At 35.7% G+C, this 25,358-nt stretch overlaps 1 protein-coding gene and 1 pseudogene across 1 annotated transcript; one reads left to right on the top strand and one right to left on the bottom strand.

Annotated features, from left to right (window-relative positions):
- The first annotated feature begins 2,637 nt into the window (after positions 1 to 2,637).
- On the top strand, positions 2,638 to 5,937 carry LOC113107199 (N-acetyllactosaminide beta-1,3-N-acetylglucosaminyltransferase 3 pseudogene; annotated as a pseudogene).
- A 13,710-nt stretch (positions 5,938 to 19,647) lies between these two features.
- LOC113107198 (tyrosine-protein kinase JAK3-like) lies at positions 19,648 to 23,760 on the bottom strand. The gene is made up of 7 exons (XM_026269536.1): positions 23,384 to 23,760; positions 22,946 to 23,135; positions 22,588 to 22,712; positions 22,303 to 22,475; positions 20,680 to 20,797; positions 20,380 to 20,493; positions 19,648 to 20,214 (listed from the first exon to the last, which is right to left on the bottom strand). Exons 1-7 carry the CDS (start codon positions 23,555 to 23,557, stop codon positions 20,095 to 20,097), a joined length of 1,014 nt encoding a protein of 337 aa, XP_026125321.1. The 5' UTR covers positions 23,558 to 23,760; the 3' UTR covers positions 19,648 to 20,094.
- Between the last annotated feature and the right edge of the window lie 1,598 nt (positions 23,761 to 25,358).

Here is a 25,358-nt window from a genome sequence, read left to right as displayed (position 1 = left end):
TTTGGACCAAAATGTATTTTCGATGCTTCAAAAAATTCCAAAGGAACCTCTGATGTCACATGGACTACTTTGATGATGTTTTCTTACCTTTCTGGACATGGACAGTATACCGTACACACAGCTTCAATTGAGGGACTGAGAGCTCTCGGACTAAATCTAAAATATCTTAAACTGTGTTCCGAAGATAAAAGGAGGTCTTACATGTTTGGAACAGCATAAGGGTGAGTTATTAATGACATAATTTTCATTTTTGGGCGAACTAACCCTTTAATATACTACACTCACTTTGTTATGGAAATATTTAGTTTTGCTAATCTTGCATTGATTGAATTAATCTAATTTAGGTATCTTTTAACATACAATGATCAAGGTAGTATATATAGTCCATAGTGACATTGAGTTATTTTATGTAACTTGTGCACGCAACTGCTTTAGGTTGAAAAACCACATTTGAGGGGAAACTGTGTAGCAGGGATGGACAGTGTTTGAGAGTAACCAGGCATCTACAATGAGATGTGCATGTGTTATGGGGTGATGTGCACTGAGCAACATGATTGGCTCAAAGGTCCCAGTCTGTCCTTCAGTGTATCTTTTTACATACTATAAAAAGTGGTCTGTGAGTCTGTGTGTTATCTCTTTGCACACAGACTCAGAAGCTGTGTGTAAACCAGATCATTCTCTGCAGAGAATTAAAGCAATACAAAGACAAAACCCTGTTTGGTTTTTCATTCTCAGTCTCTACAAATTGCTATTGAATTAGATTTTCCACAACAACTTCAACTAATTAAAGTTATTTCCTATAATGCACAAGGCTTGGTTCTTTTGATATGCCTTTATTGTGATTATATACTGAACTGAAACAATATTTTTTATTATGTACACTGTATTTTTTGGTGCAATTTTAAAAGTAAAAGACTGTAAAATACTGGTTAACAGCGAGTTTCCATATACTATATTCTTTGAATAAATGGAATTACATTTAATGTAATTTTACAGTAAAATAATGTTAAAAATATGTTGTACTTTTTCTTGGAAGTGAAAAAGAAAAAGTCATTGTATAATTTACAGTGAAAACCGTAAATTGACATTCCCATAATTCCCTGCATGACACTTCATATTTGATGTTTTTTTTTTTTTTTTGTTGTTGTTGAATAATATGTTTTTTAGCTTATTCTTACTTCTTACTTATTCTTATTGTTTATTGCATTATGTCAGTAATGTGTGTCACCATGATGGGGTTTAGGGTTTGCGTGAATGACACTGTGCACCTTCTATATTAAAATATGGTCATCCTCAGCTCCTAGAAAAATTGTTTGTGATGAGCTTTTGTTCATCACATGACTTTCTCATCACCACCAGTTTTTGATGATTATCAATGCATAGTGGTTAAAAACAGATATTATACTTCAGTATGTTGTTGTTTTTACATTACATCAGTGAATGAAATATAGCATTTTATTGTGAAGTCTGTAAAACTTAAAATGCTGCTACCATATTTGTTTATGAGAAGTTCTGCCAACCACAGTATTATACCTTAAATGTCACAGAATTTTTTACAGTGCAGCTACTTTAATTCAACTCTGTCACCATTTGAGATAAAGGTATCAAAGCAACAGTACAATTCTCTGACTATTATTCCCTACTATGGATAAGGCTTGTTTTTCAGAATATTAATCAGATTTTAAATACAGTAGGCCTACTGAGCCCAATTAAATATATTAAATTTGAACAAGATTTGAAATGAAGATTTTAAATCGATTGTAAATTACTCTGGATATTTTTCTGCACAAGGATTATTTTTCTGATTATTAATCTGATATTTTTATGTAGCCAACAGTACTGAACCTTGAATTTTTATTTGTATAAATTTAAGTCCTGGAACCCAATTAAATCAACTAAACTTGAACACTACTTCAGATAGAATTAAACCAACTAAAAAATTACTAATGCATTACTACACTAATGCATAATCTGAACAAACAATCCTTGTGCTTTATAGGGAATAATATCCTGAATATTGTATAGATGGTTTGATACCTTTATCTCAAATGGTGTCACAGTTTAATTAACTGAAGTAGTTGCAAAAATAAAACAAATCAAAAATATGGTTTCAGCGATGTATATAAAAACAATAAAGGCATAATCTAAAAAACAAGCCTTGCGCATTATAGGGAATAATATTCTGAATATTTTACAGTTGGTTTGATCTTATCTCAAATGATGAGTTTAATTAATTTAAGTGGGTACAGTATGTAAAACATGAAAAATATGGTTTTAGTACCATATATGAAAAAATAACAAGCCTTGTGCATTCCTGGGAATAATATTTTGAAATTTTTACAGTTGGTTTTAGACCGTAATCTTAAACAGTCTTTTTAATCTTAAAAGATCTTAAACGGTGTTGTCGTTTAATGGATTTATATTATTGCATACATGAAAAGTTGTACAATTATTCTAAAACACATAAAATGGTGAACATTTTATTATTTAATAGTGAAAATTTCATTATTGGTTTATAATTAATTAATTTAATTAATTTACATGATATAATCAGGTTCAGTGTTTCCTCTCTAGAGAAAGCTGTTCCACAGAGACGCATTTGGATTTCCTCATTAGAGGAGAGAGCCGGAGCTGTAAATAGAGGGTGTGGACTGTTGTGTACGCTCACTTCAACATGAACAAAAGCTCAAACACTTGTGTGGACCTTTTCCAAAGAAGCTAATTAACGGTCAGGTAAGATTAATAATATTTTAATCTGTTTCTTTTAGATGTTTAGAAACCCAAACAAATCTTTGTTTTACTTTTCCCCCACAAGTAGCTGAAACATTTACTCAATTTCAGTCATTACACTTTAAATTTGTTTAAATGATGTTGATTTTCTATCGTGATTAACTTGACCCTATACCGACACAGAAGGGAGGCAGCTTTTGTTATTTTAAACTTAATTTTAGTTCAAACCATGAAATGCAATAAAAAAAAAATATTCTGTGTTCTGTGTAAGCTGGTGACTTTTCCACACAGTTAAATAGACATACCCTAAATAGCTATTTGTAATATACTATTCAGATTTCCATCTAACCATCTTAAATGTTTAATACCATATCTTTCTGTTAAAAGCATTTCTTTAATCTTGACCCACAGCCAATCAGCCTTATGTAGACATGTACAGTGGAAACATATTTCTGTATCAACAACACCGTAACTAATAGGCTACTAATGGTGCTACGCTTTCCAAAGGAAAAATCTATCTGTACTGACTAGCAATCAATCTCATTTGACATTGTTTTTATTTAAACAGACTATTTAATATAACATTCAAGAGAAGATTACAATTGTATTGTGAACATTTATTTTAGCAGGCTATATGCATTTAATGCAATCATGTATGGCGTTGGCTCTGAACTTGATTGAAAACACTGAGGTTCCATGTGCTCTCATGACCCTCCAACTTTTAATTTTTGTGTACTGTTTTCTTTTGTAATTTTGGAATGCTATTATAGTTGAATTCATATATTCAACACTCCTTCCTGATTTTTTTGCCAAGAACTTTAAGACATGAAAAACAAAAGAGTGTGTATTAGTGTGTAAAATGAGATCTGCCAGTAACTGCACCCACATACAAATGAGAATGCCAAACAAAAACGACATAGCATGGAATTTGTTATGGATCCTCTTACCAGGAACCTTCCAGTTTACTGGGAATTTATTAACCTAATGTTAATATTTACCCTGTTGTACTGTGATGCACATTCATGTCCTAAAGTTCTTGACCAAGTTCAAACACTCTTGTATTTGAGTAACATTAATATTGTGTCTCTGTTCTTAAACAGGTGCAGAGATGAGAAGGAAAAACTTGCAGACGATAGTGTTACTTCTGACAGGTGTTGTGTGCCTGGTCATTATCATGACAGAAAACGACTTTGAAAATGACTCGACACTTAAGAGCAAAGACGTATATGAGATGCTCAGTCAACAAAAGGATTTGCCCAGCTTCGAAACTATCCAGCCTTTGTCTTCACATTGTCATCAGAATATGTCTGCTTATAATGTGACTGGATTTTCTACTCTGCCAAATCATATCCAAGACTTCCTGCTTTACCGACACTGTAGGAGTTTTCCCATTCTTCTTGATGTGCCTGATAAGTGTGGTGGACCGCAAAACTCTGCAGATGTCTTCCTTCTGCTGGTCATCAAGAGTTCTCCAGAGAATTATGATCGACGAGAAGTTTTGCGGAAAACATGGGCTAAAGAAAGATTGCACAAAGGTGTGTGGATCCGCAGGGTCTTTATAACTGGAACGAGTAAAACTGGCTTTGAGAATCACCGGCTGAATAAACTATTGAAGCTGGAGAACCGTGAGAACCAAGACATTTTACAGTGGGACTTCAATGATTCTTTCTTCAACCTCACACTGAAGCAGATTCTTTTCTTAGAGTGGATGGAAAGATGGTGCCCGCATGTCAGATTTCTTTTAAATGGAGACGATGACATCTTTGCCAATCCGTTTAACATGGTTGAGTATGTTCAAGGTCAGGAGGACAATGATGGAAGTAAACATCTCTTCGCTGGGCACCTCATCCAGAATGTGGGTCCTATCAGACAACATTCAAGCAAATATTTTGTCCCGGTGCAAGTACAAGAGTCTGAAAGGTATCCTCCATACTGTGGTGGAGGAGGCTTTCTTCTCTCCGGCTTCACGGCCAAAACGATCTACAAGATGTCGCACTCTATAGATCTGCTGCCCATTGATGATGTTTATATGGGAATGTGTTTGGAAAAGGCCGGCCTCAAACCTATATCCCACTTTGGAGTGAGGACCGCTGGTCTGCATATCCCCGCTGAAAATGTTGACAAATTTCACCCTTGCTTTTTCAGAGAAATCATTTTGGTCCACAGATTTCTGCCGCACATGATTTTTCTGATGTGGAATGAGATACAAAACCCACATCTGCAATGCGGAAGGACAAATTCCATGTTCAAAAACTGAACTGGGTGTGGGGAAATATAACAGCGGATTAAGAATTATTTTCTAAACTTAGTGGAAATTCTAAAATATGATTTTTCAAAACTACTTTCTTATACAGTGCATATACGAAACAGGAGTCCATAGGCTATTTATAGGTTGTTGTTTTTTGACTCTCAAATGTGTATTATGGAGTACAGTGCTGTATTCTAACCAAGTACAGATAATTGTAGGTCAATGTCTTCTTTCAATGAATATCTTTGTTTCTGTAATGTTTTACTTTCCTTGGTTTGTTGAGAAAATGAATACTGTTAGTCTTATAGCCTACATTTCTCCAGATTGTTACTGTTTTGGTCTCTGGTAGACCAACGTCACAGAGAGCAGTGAATCCAAAAGAACAGTGTTTAATATAAATCGAAAATAGATGGGAAAAACTCAGGAATCATCCAAGCAAACAAGTAACATGGACAAAAACTGAAGAAGAAAAAAATAAGATGGGGAGAACTCAGGACTCAAGAACACAGGGAATAATGGGATAATTAATGACCCAACAGGTGGGAAAAATTAACTCATCAAGACACATGCAAAAACTATGGTCACAACAGAAACTCAATATGTAAAGTTACATTCAGGACTGCAAATCACCCAAAATAACAACAGGAAATGTATGCTGCATGTAGGATAGCCATATCTGAATCATTTTACTTGAATTAAATCTTGATTGTTTCAGTTCTTCTTATTCAAAATTATGTTTCACAAAGATGCCTCAGTTATAACATCAGCAAATCCCAAATCTGAATCGCAGGACAAGCACACTGGACAACATGTAATGGATTTTTACAGAGATATGTTCACGTAAACTTTAAGGATATAAATAATTTGATTACCTATTTTTTTAACTTATGAAATGCTGATGAAGTTATTTGCCATAAAATTTGACAGGGCTTCAAAAATCAAATACTAATAAAATGCAGAACCGTTACAATGACTCATTTGGTGGTGTAGATGTTGCTTTCTTTTCTTTGCTGTTTTATGCACATACATATTCAAATTCTTCAAAAATATCTTAATTTGTGTTCTGAAGATTAACAGAGGTCTTACAGGTTTAGAACGAGATGAGGGTGAGGAATTAATGACAGAATTTACATTTTTGGGTGTACTATGCCTTTAAACCAGTATGCCTTTAAACCAGTGCTACACAATTAGAATGATTATTTTATTTTTTTGTGATAATTGTTTATGAGTCCCTTGTTTGTCCTTAACAGTTAAACTGCCTGCTGTTCTTCAGAAAAATCCCTTAGGTCCCACAAATTATATGGTTTTTCAGCATTTCTGTATATCTGAGCTCTTTCCAACAATAACTGTATGCTTTTGAGAACAATCTTTTCAAACTGAGCACAGCTGAGGGCCTCATATGCAACTATTATAGAAGGTTCAAACATTCACTGATGCTGCAGAAGGAGACACAATGCATTAAGGGGGTAAAAACTTTTTGAAATTTAAGATCCGTGTAAATTTAACTTATTTTGTCTTCTAAAGGGCAGTACTAAATGAAAAAATATATTTAAGCAAAATAAGATAAATGTACTCATGTTCATTCTGTTCAAAAGTTTTTATAACGAAACGCGCTGCAAATCATCACAACACATGCATATAATGAAACAACCTGCAAATCATCACAACACATGCATATAACAAAACGCACTGCAAATCATCACAACACATGCATATAACGAAACGCACTGCAAATCATCACAACACATGCATATAATGAAACAACCTGCAAATCATCACAACACATGCATATAACAAAACGCACTGCAAATCATCACAACACATGCATATAACGAAACGCACTGCAAATCATCACAACACATGCATATAACGAAACGTGCTGCAAATCCTTCACAATGCATGCATATGCTTACTGTCCATAGGAGTAATTACTAATTACTCCTAATAAATACTAACTAATTGCATATTACACAGATTTGTTATGAATGCATTTGTTTAATTTAGTATTAGAAAGCAAGGAAGGCAATGTTTAAGCCTTACACATAAGAGTCTCAGTTTATTAATATGCTCTGTGTAAATTAGTGCACGTGACATCAGTGTCACACACACTTCCTTTAAACTTCCTTTTTTTGAGATGAAAAATAGTTTGTGCCAAAATGACACACGGACTTATTATAGTATAACAGATATATTGTTCATATATTGTTTAAAAACAAATCAAAATACGAAAAAATAGGCTAATAATAATAATAATAGGGTAGACTAATCACAATAAATACTATTATTATTATTATTATTGTTATTATTTCTTTCAGTTGCAAAGTTAAGCTAGATTTTTCATAGCCCTATTTTTGTTCGTGCAAAAACAAAAATAGGGCTACAAAACATTTAGCAAAATTTTCCAACAGAACTAAATAATAATAATAATAATAGTAATAATAATAATAATAATAATAATAATAATAATAATAATAATAATAATAATAATTATTATTATTATTATTAGTCTATAATTATTATTATTATTATTATCAGAAAATCTCTTTATTTATTTATTTATTTATTTTTCCGTAATTCGATTTGTTGTTAAATCAAACTTCAGTCATTCAAATAAAGAAATATTAAGCCGACAGTCGATTATTCAAAAATAACTGTTCTGATTTGATCATAGCCTATAGAGTCATGTGTCTGAGTTGGATAGCACTATATTGTAGACAGATTGGAAATTAATCCTGATAAACATGCCGCTAAAATTAATACATTTAGAACAGTGTAGTATTTAAATAATTTCAGCAGCGTGCAGATCCCTGTTTATGTCAGACTGTTGCGACAGCAAGAGTGGACTTATCGCTCACATAATTTAACATCTTTAATAACAGGAAAACATATAGTTTTTATGACATAAAATATCATTATAATGAGAAAAAGATGTCGTCTTAATGAGAAAACATTTTGTTATTACAAGAAAAGATATCTTTTTAATGAGAAGACATCTCATTATTACAAGAAAAGATGTCATTTTAATGAAAGAAGATGACGTCAAAACGATATAACATCATGTTATTACTACATAAGTTAGTGGAAAAATAGTATACGTGTGGCAGCAATCCTGAAGTTTGACTGAAGTTTGATTTAACAACAAATCGAATTACGGAAAAATAAATAAATAAATAAAGAGATTTTCTGATAATAATAATAATAAAAGCGTCTTATCAGTATGTGTGCTGTCTGCAGCCTTTATCTGCGCTGATCGTCATGTACAAACACGTCATTAAAATGAAGTGTAACTCCGTGAATATTCAACAAAGAGACATGAGAGAGATATCTATAGAATGCTTTCTCATGTCTACTTTAAAACTAAACAAGTGCTGCCGAAAACAGATATTCTGTGATAAAGTAATCCATATGAAAACAACGTGATGTCTGTTTTTCATGTCTCCCTTCGTTATATCTAATGTGACCACGCCCCCGCGCTGAATGCGCTATTCAGATTCAAACTGAAGCACGTGGCTTGAATACACCCACACAGAAGAAAAAGCAGCGAGACTGTTCAAGTTTTTTATTTTACTGTTTGCTTCGCGGTGACAGGAATAAGACATAATTCACCCCAAAAAGATGCTAACGCATTGTTTACCATGAAGTTGTGTGCAGAACAACCAATCAAACCTGACTATGTTAGTTGACCAATCAAAACACAGTATACTACTGTAAGGTGGGGTTTAAGGAAACTGAATCTTTTGAACAGCTTCGTGTGAACCGTTTGGGGATCTCTGAGAATTTAGGTAATTTTAAAATGATATTTTGACAAAATTATGGTGTTTTTTAACCTTGGATGGATTTAAACCTAATGTACAGGACTTATAAACAGTGATATAGCTTAGAGTTTTCATCTTACTGGCTCTTTAAGCATTTAGTAATCTAAACCATTTAATTTTATAAAACATTTAAGTAATTAAGTAAAAAAAAAAATTAATTACATATAATTACAGACCACTGGACGTTTTTTTTTTATGTTAGCAAGTTCTCTGATAACATAGGCCTTTAGCGTTCACCAATATTACACCCCAACTAAGATGCAGAAGCAGCACGGACTCATTGTGCTTTCGCACAGGACGCAGTTGCAGTCCGCTACTGATATGCAGCTGTTTAGGCCACAAACATAACATTTGTCCATTATCTTGTTTTCAAATCATGTAAAAAAAAAAAAAAAACAATCATTGTGATAGCTACTCTTTTAGCACAGTACAGTTACAAATTTTCAGAGACGTTAGTTTAAACTCAGTAAATATAAATAATGTATTGTTCATGGATTTGACTTGTAGGTTTGTATAATAAGTTGCTTGAGCAAGCGCAACACACAACATTTACCCTACTTTTCTTGTTACGCTATCACAAACATTTTTTAATTAATTAAATTGAGAACTTAACAAAACCCTCTCTGTTTCTATCTTTCAGGATGCACCTGAGAGCATTCTGTCTGCTTAATAAGGGGACTGGGCAGGTCAAAAGTTTGGACACATTACTATTTTTGTTAGTGTATTAAATGTATTTGGCTTCTAGATTTGTATATTAAGTTGCTCATGTTGTGTGTGCAGCCTCATATCAATCGGACTGCAAATGCGTCCTGTGTGAAAGCATAATGACGCCTGTTTTCACACATACTCCCCCCTTATTTACACTACACGCCTCTGCAGCACTTTACGGCTCCAAAGAGATTTTGTTGCATCCTCCACGCATGCCAACCATAGACTGTATGGTGCCCATTCACACCAGAAGCTACAGAAGTTCTAAGCCGCCATGCATTACAGTTTTTTTCCTTCTTGTTTTCTCGTTATAAAAAAATGATAATGCATGGCCGCTTAGAACTTCTGTAAGAAGCGGATCAGAAGTGCAGCAGTAGGATTTGAGGAATTTGTAAAAAGGATTTGTAAAAAGGATCTGTGGTGTCAAGAGTTTTTCAACTTTGAGGATGAACCTCTCGTCATATATTTCTGGCCTCCTAGCATGAATATAGTAATGTGAAATACGATTGGGAGTCTGCACATGGTGTTTATTTGGAAATGTACATTATTTTTTTTACTTCTATTTTGTATTTGCTGTGTGGTTTTGATGTGTCGTGCATCAAAAATAGACTGGGCACCTATCTTTAGCAGGCCCGTAGCCAAATAGGTAAATTTTTCATGTTCGATAATAAAATTTGTTCTCTGATTGACTAATTTGCTGCTAAACTCCTCATATGAATATCTGCATGTATAATTCAGAATGTTTAGCGTCCGTGGTATGAAAACTATTGCTGTGAGTAATTCCATATGCAAGACCCCGCCGAAGCGAATGAGTCTTCAGAGAGTTTACTCTCTCCACAGTCAGTTGATGGTCAGAGAAACCAGAGAAATCTTTTAATCCGTTCTTGGTCTGCATTTATATATATTACTCTCATTACTCTTTCCTGTGTTAGACGTGCCATTTTATCAACCTGTTTATTTTCACCATGGACACAAGTCAAGTCTTAATTTATTCAGTTTGGTTAGACATTTTATGGCCAGTCTAGTCTTACAGCCAGGTGAATGTCAACTGGTGACAAGAATCAAGCCCTTAGAAGAGCCTCATTCAGTTCAATAGCAGTGCTAATATTTTATGTAATTAATTAAAGGAACTTTAGTATAAATTGTTACAAAAATATCTTTACATTTTAACCTAAAGTCTTGATGTTTAAAAAGTTCCTGGTTATTTTTCAGCTACCATGGTACAGTGCACTAAAAGGTACATTCCACCCTTTTTTGAAAAGAAAGAAAGTAATTGTCCATTTTCATGATATTGCCTATAGGACTACATAAACCCACAATACTGAAAACAGATTAAAAGTAACTGTAAAACAATACAAGGCTTATGAGCTGCTCAATGTGAATTATTAAAATATTATACATTTGTTTCATGTGAGTAATTATGACTGACATATTTAAATATGTGACTCTCTCTTTCTATGTTGTTTTTAATTTGCTGAGAAGTTCTCACCATGTTTGAAATATATATATATATATACATATTATATATATCTATATATATATACATACATACATACATACATACACATACACATACACATACATACATATATATATATATATATATATCCAGGAACTGTATTTAACAACTGAACATTTTTAGACACTCTGAACTTGCAGCAGTTAATGCTAAAAATCAGCAGCATATTAAAGAGGCTGACTGCCACCAAGTATGTTGTATTTGGAAAAGAACACAAAATTACTAAATGTAATATTATTTAATGCTTTAAAAAAAAGAAAAAGAAACAAAACAAACGAATAAAAAAACTAAAAAATCCTTACAAAAATATGTGACCAAAATCTTCTTGTAACATTTTCAGGCTAATTTGTTTGACAAACCAAAAGCACAAATAAATAAACTATAAATAATAATTATAAATTAATTTCAAACGAAAGAAACATGTTTTTAATGCAATTGTACTGCAAACAAAGAATTATCTTATGTTTTGCCACAGACAGCCATTCAAAAGAAGCTGCATACAAGGGGTCAATGTGCACTTTGTTTTCAATGTGTCTGAACTTCGCTCTTTAAAGAAGTTTGTTTCAGGGCTGCAATTTAAGTAGGTTCGCCTCTCCAGGAAGCCACACCAAATGATGTCAGCTCATCATGCCTAAAGACACAGACGCCAGGCCACATTTCATACATACAGTCATAATGTGCCAAGTTAAAAAAACAAAAAAACAAAACTACATTGGGGCTTCAGAATAAATCATCATTTATTGTTATTTTTAATTGGGAGGTGGCTGTCCCAAACCCTAACCCCTAAATTTCAACTTATGAAAATATTGAAATTTTATTTTTCTTCCACAGTTTTTAAGTATCTTTTTAATTGTTTTAAAAGTGAAGTTCAAAAAAGTAAAATTTTCTTTGTAAATTCTAAAAAAACGTGTCCCGACTTTTTCATGTCACTACCAAAACAGTGTTTCCCTTAGTCCATTGGCTCAGACTGATTTTACACCCCTACATTTAAGATTGGGAAATATTCCTGTGTCCCCCTCTCTAATGTAGCTACAAGGTGTGATAGGTCTCATCCTTAAGGTAAATTGTTTTCAATAGTCTGAAAATGTGTGTAACTTTAAGGAGCATCACCACCGAACAACTTAAAAAAGTTGAGGCTAGTCTAAAAGTAGGTTGCCTACTAAAGCATAAATGCTACTACCGAAAATGTGCAGTCACTACCGAAACATGGGATGTTTTGTAAAAAAGTATACAGAATTATCTACTAAGATGTTATAATCCTTAGCTTTGAAATCAGTATGATTAACTTTTTGTCTTTTACAAAGAACAGTTGGATTCAAAATACAAATTCCATAAATTACACTTGAAATACTGTTAAACACGTATTTGAAAATTTACTTACCTCTATTAAAAATAAAATTAAAATTAAAATTAAAACAGCAAAAATATATATTTGCAATGTAGATGTAAGCAAAACCCTCACGTCAATAGAAACATAATTACATTTGTTTCGATAGTGCCAAATTTGGGGAGAAGGACAATTATTCAAAAACTTTCTCGAAATACACGGATATATATTACACCCCCTCCAGGAGGCGTGACCTCACACCACATAACATCAAATGGGGAGGGGGGTCATGGTATCCATTCAGAGCACCATGGCTGTGCTGCTGCTCAAAAAAAAAGAAAAAATGTTATTGGGGAAAACTAGCTCTACTCTTGGGTGCTCTTGAGCCGACACTAGTATAAGAGTTAAATTAAACAATTTTATTTCTGTGAAATGCCCCATGTTAAAGTGCCTGTTGTTATGAGGACTTTTATTCTGACGGGGTGGAAGGCAGGGAAAAAGGGAGAAGTGAGGAGTTTGTGAACCAGAGAATAAAGTGGGGAAAAAGAGCTCGTCAGTATTCAGTATAGAGGATTTTATTTCTATAAACATTCAATTAAAGCCCCGGAAACCCCCACAAGCACTCAAGCAAGAGGCGCCGGCGAAAACAACGCGTAAATAAAAAAAGAAACTAGAGTATCCGCCGAAAACCACTGCTGCCACCAGTGTAACGCTTGCTTGAGCGCTTGTGGGTGTTTTCAGGGCATTAATTGAATGTTTATAGAAATAAAACCCTCTTTTTCCCCACTTTATTCTCTGGTTCACACTAGGCGTAAAGGGGGATCGGGAGCCCCTCCTGGGCTTAACTTGGGAATAGGGATTGGGCTTACTGTCAGGATAAAGGGGGATTCAGTGGCGAATGTAAATCTCAGTTATTTGAGAGAACCATAAGAGTTGTAGCAAGGGGTCAGATGGAAGCAAGCGCACCAGGTGCTCTCCTAGTAGCACAGGGATACAGTTTGGCAACCAGTCTTCCATGGAATGGAACAACCATGAAGAAACAGGAACAAAAAAAAAAAAAAAAGGAACAAGACAGCGAGGGCTAGGATGACTCACAGAACACTCCAAACGATCTGACAAAGAACAGAAGTGAAATGAGCACATATATTGGCAGGTGAAAAGTGACTGCAGCTGTTGGTGGTGATCAAGTGAGTGGTAATCAGTGGCCACGCCTCCAACACAAAACACACACAAGCTGTGTCCAAATTCAGGGTCTGCATCCTCCTTAGGATCCTTCCTACCCGGTTGAAGGAGGATGGGTCCTCCGACGACCGCAAAAACCGGAAGTCGGTGTTTGTGAATTTGGACAGCCTACCCTTCTTTCAGTTCCCTCCCTTAACCGTTGCTCATATCCTGTCGCCTAGCAACCGTGACAGCGCCAAGCATGGCGCGGGTTAAGAGCTCATCGTTCTCTCCCCGGAGCTTTATAAACACTTCTGTCTGCTCTTTCGTCCTTAGAAGCGTTAAAAACAGCTTCAATCACTAACAAATAAGCTGTGTGTAAGGGGATATTCACACAGGCAGTAAGGAAGAAGCTAGTTTACAAAAGTAAACGTTTTTTTTTTTTTTTTTTACATATACACGTACAAATGTAAAAAAAAATGCTTAACGCTAAAACAAAATGCCTAACTAGAAAACCACTGAAAATATATATTTTTGAAAAGCCAGTTTTTAAAAAACATCGAAAATAATACTCCTCCCCCACTCCGCTACCGCTCGCTTCGTCCTGCCGAAAAGAATTATGGGACAGGTAGGACGCGAAAGGATCCACCACACCCATCCTTCCAATTCGGGGAAAAGGAGGACGCATTTGTGGGCCGCATTTGAAGGATCCTACGAATTTGGACAGCCTTCGTCGCGGCGCTGTGACGTAACATCCTTCAAATGCGTCCTCCGAAGGATGTAGACCCTGAATTTGGACACAGCTACAGTGAGCATGAGCCAGCAGATTCAAAAACCCTGACTCTTACAGTGTCCTGGCACTAGAGGGTGCTCTAGAGGGGCAGGCACAGCACAGCACAGCACTTTCTAGGGGTTGGCACTGGGGGTCACTTAGGGGCTGGGAGGCTTGCCAGATTAATGTTAACTCTGCTTGCCATATCACTAAACAGGAGTTATCCATGGATGGGGGCAGGCTTGGGTGAGCCGTGGAGGGCTGACAGGACATCGGTGCAGCTGGGGCGCTTTTCTGTTTGGAGGCTGGCCATCTTGACTTCAGAGCAGCCAGAGCTTCCAAACTGAGAACCACGGAGGAGTTTTGGATAATTTGGGGATTCCCTTGTCTCATCAAGTGGGCAGAGTCATTGGTGGGGTGTGGGGGATCCTGGCATTGGGTGAACTGTGGAGACACAGCGTGCTTCTAAGGGGTCTGAATGAGATTTGAGATTCGACTTTACTTCTTTCACTTCAGATTCAGATCCATTTAAAGCAATGATCAGCTTGATCAGAAAAAACACAAAAAATACTCCACACACTGGGAGATCGCAGTGGATAGTCTTATCATCCAGCCCCAACAGAAAGCAGAGCAGAGTGATGCAAACTCACCTGGTTGGAAAGCTCAAGGGATTCCTCCACATACCCCTCCAATGTCCGACCACTCTGCTTAAATCCCCACAGCCTGTCCTCCGCCATTGTCATCTTTGTTGTTGAAGATCCAGTATTCTGTCACGATTTTGCACTACTGAGTGGAGCGAGGAATGGAGGGAGCCGAGGCATTTAACAATCCACAGATATTGAATGAACATACAGTAACATAGGACAACTCACATAGCATATTAACAAACACAATACCAGCCCTTGAACTGAACTCCGGGAATACTATTTAAAGGGACAGTAAGTAGAAATTACTCCCATCTAGTGGTGAAATTGTATTTTGCATTCAAACTAATTTTGCTCTCCAGCGCCTCGCTTTTTCAAATGCGCGTTGCATCTACGGTAGGCGATATGTACCAAAAAGCTTTGACGGGATGTCTTCTAATAGCACTTCGTCGAGTTTTCTTTCAGGTGAACAGGTGTGTTATTTCAAACAAACTGCAACATGACAACAAACAAACGAATGTTACAGTATGAATTACTGACTGTGGAAAACATGAAATATTGTAATTAGTAGTGATGTCTTCTTTATTCATTATATTTTCTGAATAATGTGCATTGTTAGATATAAAACAATTATTGTAATATAGATTGTAACACTGACTTACCTGTCGAGAAGAAAACTGGCCACTTCAGCGTCTCTTTTGAAATCTTTATCCAGCATTAGCTCTTTCCACCTAGAAAAAGCTTCCCCGACATTAACTCTTGTTTTCTGTAATCTACGGTCACGTTTCCTTTTACGTTCTATTTTTGACTGTTTTGGCGACGATGTTTTCTTATCCTGTGGCGCGGCATATGTATGGTCCATAATAAGAATGCAATCCAGACTTTTAAACTTGCCGGTGCAGTTTCAAGCGCCTCTCACTGCTCTGCACCTGCGTTTCTGGCTCTGACCGAAAACGCGGTTTGGAAACGCGTTGGCTTAGTACTTTTTGTCCCTCTCTGCTATTATAGTTTTGCAAGATGGCGGAACTACATGGAAGCCTCCGTCGACCTACCCGTCCCATGTATATAAAGATAATAAATTCTTCATTTACGAGGATTAGTTTAAACATTGGCATAGGTATTTGTACACCATTGAGGGCATATTTATGAATAAAAATATTGATTTTATTATTAGAGGTGGGACGTTATCGGCATTAACGTGCTGCGTTAACGTGAGAATCTTATCGGGCGATAAAAAAAATATCGCCGTTAAAATCTATTCTCAATGTTGGGTTGGGAGCTGGGTCTATACTAAGCAAGCTATGATGACTTTCACCTTGATATTTTATATAACCAACTGGCTGAGGCTAGTCTAAAAAGATGCTGAGGACAGTTGGCGCATCGCAACGAAAGCTTATTCCTTTCACGCGTTTTAAGCCTTATCACTTGTCGATTTAAAAATGAAAGCATCCAAACACAAGACGCGGAAAAGCTGAAACAGAGTAGCTGGTCACTTGCGCGCTGTGTTCGGTGCGCACGAGCGAGAGAGACGCGTATCATGGACAGCAACACTGAACCGAGCTCTCTTCTGCGAAGTCCCTCTTGTATCTGAACGAACAAATACTAATCGCAGTTTGAACAAACAAAAAGATGTGAAAGAGCCCAATTCAGTACTCACGGTGTTCTGGTGTTCAGGCTCACGCAGAGAAAGGCATCACAAAACACTTGAACATCGAATTTGATTATTTTTGCTCTTGTGATGACAAAACATGTCAAAATATCCACCTTGGAAATTATGCTCGAAAAAACTGTCAGTTATTTCTTAAGTGAACGTAAACAGTCGAGGGAAAAAATGGGATGTGTATTATATTGGATGCGTTCATGGTCTCTTAAAGTGACCGCGCCTAATTTAGCGACTGGCTGCTGTAATGTTAATCCAAGAAAATGAAAATCACTCACTGCTCTTGACTGAATTACTTTGTAGTTTTAACAGTCAAACCAAAAATTATTCAGACACCAGATATAATCTTTGGTATATATTTAGCAAAACTGTAATAATGTGAGAAATGTTGAAGGTGTCTGTATAAATATAGATTTGATTGTATATTTCATTTTTACATTGAAGACTATACAGTGCTATTTTACATTTAATTATTTGGTTTCTGTACCTTCACACCTACAAACTTGAAAAAAAAAACGTAAACATTGTGTAAATAGCACAAATAAATAAAAATAAACTAAAATACAAATTAAACCAAACAGGGCCCACTGGTACAACCTTCACCGGGTCCCCGCTGACCCCAGCTAAGGCCCTGCTCATGCCTGTTTCACACATACTCCGTCTGCAGTCCATGTGCGTTACATATGTGGTGCAGCACAGACTCGATGTGCTTTCACACAGGACGCGTTTGCAGTCCGCTACTAGGTACGTAAACGATCACTGCACTGCTGTAGAGGCAACGCTCCTGGAATGCAACTGGAATCCGTTAACATGGGTGCGTAAAAAAATATGCAATGCATACCAACTGCAGACGGAGTATGTGTGAAACAGGCGTAAGGTTGTTAGCACTTTGTGCAATATGGAATTAGTTTACAGCTTTTTAAATCACTTTGTGATGCATTTTGGAAACAGGAGATGAGCCCCTTTTCTAATGCACCACCTAGCTTGATAAACCCCTTCTCAAAGACTTACTGTTTGTCAATTTTATTTGGGTAGCACACATATTCTGAATGCCTTCGGCAGAATTCGAATGAGCAATTTTAATCTAGATTAATCTAGATTAATTTCAAGATCACAGTGAGATTAATCTAGATTAAAAAAATGTATCTATGCCCAACACTAATTTAAATACATGAATAGATAAGGGGAAGACGAGGAACACCTGGGATCAAATCACTGAACAACAAGGGAAGCAAAACACAGACAAAATATGGGAGTCTGACAAATAGCTGAGAACTGAAAAATCTGAATGCGCCATGACGCCTTTTCTCAGTCATTTACATTTACATTTATAATTTACAAACTTGCGAGAGGCTATACAGGAATAATTATGATTTGTTTAGATAAGGCCTTTTCAGAATTATCGAGGCAATAAAGCAGGGTTATTCAAATCTTGCCGTGTGATTTTCTAATGATCCCAAAAACATTGATAAGCATGCTCAAGTGTGTTTGACTAGGGTTGGAGCCAAGCTCTGCACCACATTGGCCCTCCAGGGCAAGATTCGAATAGCCCTGCAATAAAGCTTCAACAGAAATACTGCAAAAGCACAAAATAAGTTCTTACAGTCCATAAAACTTCACTTCTTTTGACTTCTGAAATGTTTTCTGAGAACTTACCATTCAATAAATCAATAAACCCTATTTCTGCTATTGACGTCTTTCTGATATTTATGGCCCTTCTCTTTGTTCATGGTTGGCCTGTAACTTAATCTGGTGAGGGGAATTCAGGATTTGTTTAAGTACCTGAAATGGTTGACTTGTTTCTCTGAAAGCCTATTCATACACCAGACATTTTTATGTTCAGATGGTGCAACTGGAGTCCTAGCCCGACTCTATATTTCCATGTAGGAATGCAGAAAATTTTCTCCCCAATGCTAAAACGAGCCATTTTCTCTGACATTTACAGCTTGTGTACATGATAGTTGGGGTTGGGAAAATACAAAAATCAGTCAAGACCAAAAATTTTGTATTGTAAACAAGGCCAATGTATGTTATAAGGATATTCAAGTGAGACAACGAGAAATGGCTGCTAAAGGTGGTGGCAGAATAGGTGTTAATCCGCAATACGGAAGCTTACCAGTGCCCCCTAGTGGTGGCTGAATTTATTACAATATTAGACAAGGCAAGTTTATTTATATAGCACATTTCATACACAATTGTAATTCAAAGTGCTCTACATAAACGAAAGTACAACGAAATCTTGAAGAAAAATAATCACAAAAATAAAACAAGAAATTTGAAAACTTTGAAAATGATTTAAAAATGCACTTAAAAAGAATTTAAGACTAGAAAATAATAGAAATAAATAATAAAATAATAATAATGATAATAAAAATAGAAAATAATTTTACACAAAATATATTGTAATCAGTTCGGACATCGCATAGTGCTCATTCCATAAATGCACAGCTAAACAGATGAGTTTTGTGTCTAGATTTAAAAGTGGCTAATGTTTTAGCACATCTGATTTCTTCTGGAAGCTGGTTCCAACTGCGGGTGGCATAATAACTAAAAGCAGATTCCCCTTGTTTTGTGTGAACCCTTGGTATTTCTAAATGACTCAATCCTAGTTAGTCATTGAGTGACATAGATGAGTAAAAGAACTTTAAATCAATCCTAAATGTAACTGGAAGCCAGTGTAAGGACCTGAGGACTGGTGTGATATGCTCAGATTTTCTGGTTCTAGTCAGAATCCTGGCAGAGCATTCTGGATGAGCTGCAGCTGTCTAATGGTATTTTTGGGAAGGCCAGTGAGGAGCCCATTACAATAGTCCACCCTGCTGGTGATAAAGGCATGAACAAGTTTCTCCAAGTCTCAACTGGAAACTAAACATCTAATTCTTGCAATGTTTTTTAAATGATAGTATGCTGATTTAGTTACTGCTTTGACATGAAACTGCCTTGTCTGACTACACAAACCCACAATACCCAGCTTTATACGGAGTAAAAATGATTTATGTGAGGTAATTGATATTAAATTATATATGTGACTCTCTTTTATTCATTTGTTTTTTTCGATGATAAAAAATAATATTGTTTTATGGAACTGTGTCTAACAACAATGGTAAACTCTAAGACAACAGATCCAAACAAACCTGATGTTCATTTGCTGAGTGGTGCAAGATTAGCCCAGTTTCGGTTGCTCATATGTCATTAAAAAATATATACAGAAACAACTGAACGTCTTAATCAACTGCATTGCATGACGCAAAAAAAAAGACCAAAGGTGATGCACTAGTCATTTGCAAGTCAAACAGATGAGGGCCTATGCATTTTAATAAGGAATATGGTTAAACAGGTAGTGCTAGCTATGTAAATGTTTGGGCAAATATACAAGCTGATCTACAGTTATGTTTTAAAAGGAAGCACAACACTGAAAAAGCTACTGCAATATGTCCTAAAATACTCAAATATATATCAAATATACATATATGTTGAAAATACAGTGATCTGTTTAGGCTAACTCTGAATTTACCCCTTATAGCCCTCTCTTTCATCTAACAGACTATTCTCAATCAGGTCCTGTAGAGAGGAGAAGCTTGGTCTGTCCTCGCTGTTGAACTCCCAACACTGCATCATAATACTGTGCACCTGAAAAAAACCTTATATCAGTACATTTTTAAAGATACTTTACCTAATATTTGTGAGATGTTTTCGGTAACATGCTTTATGCATAAACTTTCTTTTCTATAATCAATTCAATTGATTAATGTGATCCATTCAAAAGCACTAATAGAAATCTGTTCTTATTTTCACCTTTGGTGGACACTGAGATGGAGCCGGTAACCTCCAGTTATCCTTGAGAAGATTAACAAGATGGATAGCCATGGACGGACTCTGGACATAACTTCCTATCTTCTGGATACACAACTGCATCAAAGAATTTACAAAAAGGCAGGTTTAACAAATCAAAAGTTTTGAGTCAAGATGACAGAATATTTATTTTTAGGGAGTTTTTTTGGTGGTTTCTCAAAGAGATGGTCATTCAGTCACTACGTCCCTGCCACTGTACTCATACAGTTGTAGCACTATTATTATGGCGCTTCATTTACTCACTCTTTTGGGGTTTCGACTGATGTCGCAGTAAGAGAACAGCTCGTGCAGAACAATTCCAAAACTCCATACGTCTGACTTGTGGGAGAATTTTAGTTCTGAAATGGATTCAGGTGCATACCTTAATAGGACAGGACACGAAAAAACAAATAAGTTGAAACAAAACATTAATGACAAGTTAAAAAAACAAAACAATAAAAACTCTGCATTTGTCAACCAACACTGAATCATTCAGAGACCAGAAAAACAGCATTTCATTAAATCTATAATCACAAGGTTCATAACTAACATTCCCAAAATGATCAAGTTAAATCTTTACTTTAACATTTGCTTTTCTGAAAATAAAAGAAACCAATCAGTTTCGACCCACACTACCCAGCTGAAAAAAAGAGTGTAAAACAATACAAGGATTAGAAGCTGGTCAATGTGAAATATTAAAATGATACATTTGTTTTCATATTATATTTGTTATTTATATTCTCACTGATATTCAAATTTATCTGTGACTCTCTCTTTCTTTTCACCCTGTATGACAAAAAAATAGCTTATTTTAACAAGCTCTGCTTAACGACAATAGAAAATTAGAGGACATAAAAAAGCACTCAAACACACCTTGGGCCCTATTTAAACGATCTGAAATGCAAGTGTCAAAGCGCAAAGCGCAAGTAACTTTGTGGGCGGGTTTCGGCGCTTTTGCTATTTTCCCGGCGGGATAAATGGCTCTTGCGCCCGGCGCAAATCTAAAATGGGTTGGTCTGAAGTAGCTTCATTATTCATAGGTGTGGTTTGGGCGTAACGTGAAATAAACCAATCAGAGCGTCATCCAACATTCCCTTTAAAAGCAGGTGCGCAAGTTCCATTATGGATTGCTATTATTATGGCGTAATTTACCAGGCGCACGCCAGGAGCGGTTCACAGCTGAGGAGACTGATGTTCTTGTAAGAGCAGTGAAAGAGAGAGAAGTTGTGCTGTATGGGGATGGGAGAAACCCACCCAAAATAGCGTCATGATTTCCGTCATCTCATGTGTTAATATTTTTTTTGTGTAACAATTTATGATTTGCAAAAATAACTGTTGCATCTGTGTAGATTACATGAGCAAAGTGTATGCGCGTTGTGCACGCTATACATTATGGTCAAGCATGCGCCCCTAAAATAGCATAATGAACAACGCGCAACGCGCCACTGACTTTAGACTAGGTTTTTTCTGGTCAGTGGCGCAATTGTTTAATGGAACAGCAAAATAGCACCAGGGATTGTTTGCGCCGGAACACGGCTCCTTTTTTGCGCTGAACCGCCCAGGGAGCGCAAGTTCATTCACTAGTTTAGCGATGTGCTTCTGTGGAGGGAAAAGCGCGCTTTGCGCGGGTGCAAAATAGGAATGACACATGCGTTGGTGTACAAAGTCAATTGCGCTGGGTGCAAGATAGGGCCCCTTATGTTAAATCAGGATGTTTTGTGAGTTCAGAGAACATTCACAGATAACCTTTTAATTACTTTTAGGAAACTTTCTTAGAACATATTTTGTTATCTGGGTTGTTGGTTCGTATGAAATGTTGACTGTTGGGTGAAATCCACACTGATAGTGTGTTTGCCTGAACTCCCTAGAGCATGATTTAATCATTACCAGAAAACAGGGCTTTCTCCTGGCTGTGTAACACGGTAGTACTCTTTATCCACTGGAATGATCTTCATCAGCCCAAAATCAGCTATTTTCACCAGAGTGTCGCTGGCGACTAGGATATTGCGAGCAGCTAGATCACGGTGAACATAACGCATGCTTTGCAAGTACTCCATACCCTACAAACAAGCGTTACAGTGCTGTTCAGGTGTGTAAAGTTCCACAAACAAATCAATAAACTGGTTAGAAAAGGGATTGTGTGAGCTCTCTAGTGTTGGTTAGTATTTGTACCTTACAGATCTGTGAGGCAAAGAGCAATAGTCTTCGGGTGCAGACGTTCTGTCTGTGCTTCTCCATATATCCAATCAGACTGCCGTATGGAAGATATTCCATCACCAGTTTTGTGCTGAGTCGGCCTGTGAGGAGTGTAAAAGAAAAGATTCTTGCCTTTTCACAGGTGCTTTACACATATTTCAGTTATACTGTATGTATACTATACAGTATGTATTGTATTGTTTTAGGCTTAAAGGAAATGTCTCTGAACTTCCTGGCAGGAAATTACCAGTGCATTTTCCATTTTTCTACAGACTTCTTCTTACAGAATGCATGCTGATTGGAAATTGATAGTTATCATTAAAGGTAAACTGACCAGTGCTGTAGCAGATGCCCTTGTATTTGACAATATAGTCACAGTGCAGCGAGCTGATGGTCTGGATCTCTCTCTGGAAATCTGCCACGGTGGCCTGTTTGTTTGACTGAAGTTCCTTGACAGCTACCAGATCTCCAGTGTTATCCCCCCACGGATCATAACGACAAAGCTCAACACTGCCGAAGTTACCCTAAACACACACATACACGCAGCTTAAACCTTCATTTTTCTCTCTTCCTTTCTGATTGGAAATCAATAGTTGCACCAATAATCATCACGTTTAGTTATGAAAGCAAGACTGAATTATGAAATAGCAAAGTGCATCGTATTTTAAATGAAAATTGAAAAAAACTGCAACTAATCCATTAGGTGAAGAAAACACTTATAATTGTAATGGTATTACCAGATTCTCTGTGCTTTTTGTTGTTGTTGCTGTACCTTTCCCAGAATAGAGATGAATCGCAGGTATCTCTCTTCAAAAACATCCTGTTGTTGCTTTTTGAACATGTTCGGTCTTCTCCAGAAGCCATCACTCTTGGGAAGTGTGCCAGTCGCATGAAGAATCTCATAATCTACAGAATGAAGTTTAGAACTGCAATGATGGGAGATCATATGGTTCTCATATATTTTAGGACAAATCTAGCCAAGATGCATGAATCATAAGACAGTACCTAGATTTGAAGACTAGGCTACTATGAAATGGATGGACTAAATGTAATGTAATTCAAATGGGCTTCCCGGTAATTATATCAAAAAGTGTATACTTTAAAATGTGATTATTGTTGGTACATTTTACCAAAATTTAGCATACTTTCAAAACAAAAAATAATAAAATTGGAAAAATATGCAATATGAAAATAATTTAAGAAAAAAACTGTTTTACAGAGAGAGAGAGAGAGAGAGAGAGAGAGAGAGGAAAAAGATTTGGTTTTCAAAAGGTACATCTAGAAAAAGGGGGGTCATCTTATATTCAGGTCAATACGGTATATGTACACACACACACACACACACACACACACATAAACAGGAACATGCTATTAAGCCTTTTCACCCTCAATAAAAAAAATTGAGTATAGTTCTTTGAATAAAGAGTTTTTTGGAAATAAAAATTAACCTGGGAAAATAAAAATAAAGCATTTATTTAACAAATAAAAAGCAAATTGATTACATAAATAGTATTTTAATGTATTACTTAAATGTAAACATTAGTAAAAAAAAAAGATATTATAATACATTATTATGTATTAAATATATTACAATTTTACATTTTATTTAATACTTGTATTTAAAATTTAGATAATATAAGAGACGCATAAAAAATTGTGGAAAATAATAATACATTTAAAATATGTATTTAATAACAAACTTTATATTTAACATTGTAATATTGTAAAGAAAATAAACCTGATGAATAACATTGATAGAAATTGAAAAAAAAGACATTAACTTCTTCAAAGGGGCGCTAACTGGCCTTAAAACCAAGCCACTTTATTTTCTGTCGCAATGTATTTTGTTTAAAGCACTATATAAATAAAGGTGATTGATTGATTGATTGATTCATGTTATCTTGTGAACCATTGGGCATTAGAATTCGTGTGTCCTGAAACCAAATAATTGTCTTTATCTTTAGAAAATTAATAATATAGCAAACGTAAGTCGGTCAGTCGTGCATCCAGAGTTTATCTTACTGAATCTCTATAACAAATTTCTGCAATGGCTATACTTGTTACGGTGCTTCCACGTCGGTGTCTGGGGATTGTTTTAAGAGCAAACCCTTGTTTGTGGACATTGTATGCATTTTTAAAGTTAAAGAGGCTAATGAACTCTTTCACCAACTATTCTTGTTAGAATGCATAATCAGTGTTAGGGCGTCAACTAGTTACATATAGCTAAATTATATCATTTGATTAAAAATAAATGTAATCAGTTACAGTCAGTGAGAAAAATTATTAAATTGCGGTTAATTATGAAAATGTTACATCTGAATATTTTTACAGATTACAGATTTAATTGATATATTTCATAAACCACCTTAAATACTCTAAAATATGAGTCAGATGTTTCATGAGTTAAAGACGTATGCTTATTTCCTATTTGGCCGATGTATATTTATTTGTTAAATTGAACCGATTTACCAACCGTTGTTAGATGCCATGGCATTTCCCTTCATAGGTGTGCAAAAATCTAATTGAAAAACAGTATCATAGCTGTTAAACTTTCTTGTTGTGTTTTTAAATATGTATTTAATCTCCAAGCAAATCTGATTCCGTGGTGGTTGTGCTTTAAAATGAAATGATCACAATCCTAATTTAAGTAATGAAGGATTTTGAAAAGTCTGACGGTCATTAGTTGTTGAGTACTCTAATGGTAACCCCGTTCTGTTTACACGTTTCAAAAGATTAACGGTTGAAAA

Source organism: Carassius auratus, chromosome 8, assembly GCF_003368295.1.
Source record: "Carassius auratus strain Wakin chromosome 8, ASM336829v1, whole genome shotgun sequence".
Lineage (NCBI taxonomy): Eukaryota > Metazoa > Chordata > Actinopteri > Cypriniformes > Cyprinidae > Carassius > Carassius auratus.
The sequence above is the reverse complement of the archived record's forward strand: the minus strand, read 5'-3'. Positions and strand labels throughout refer to the sequence as shown.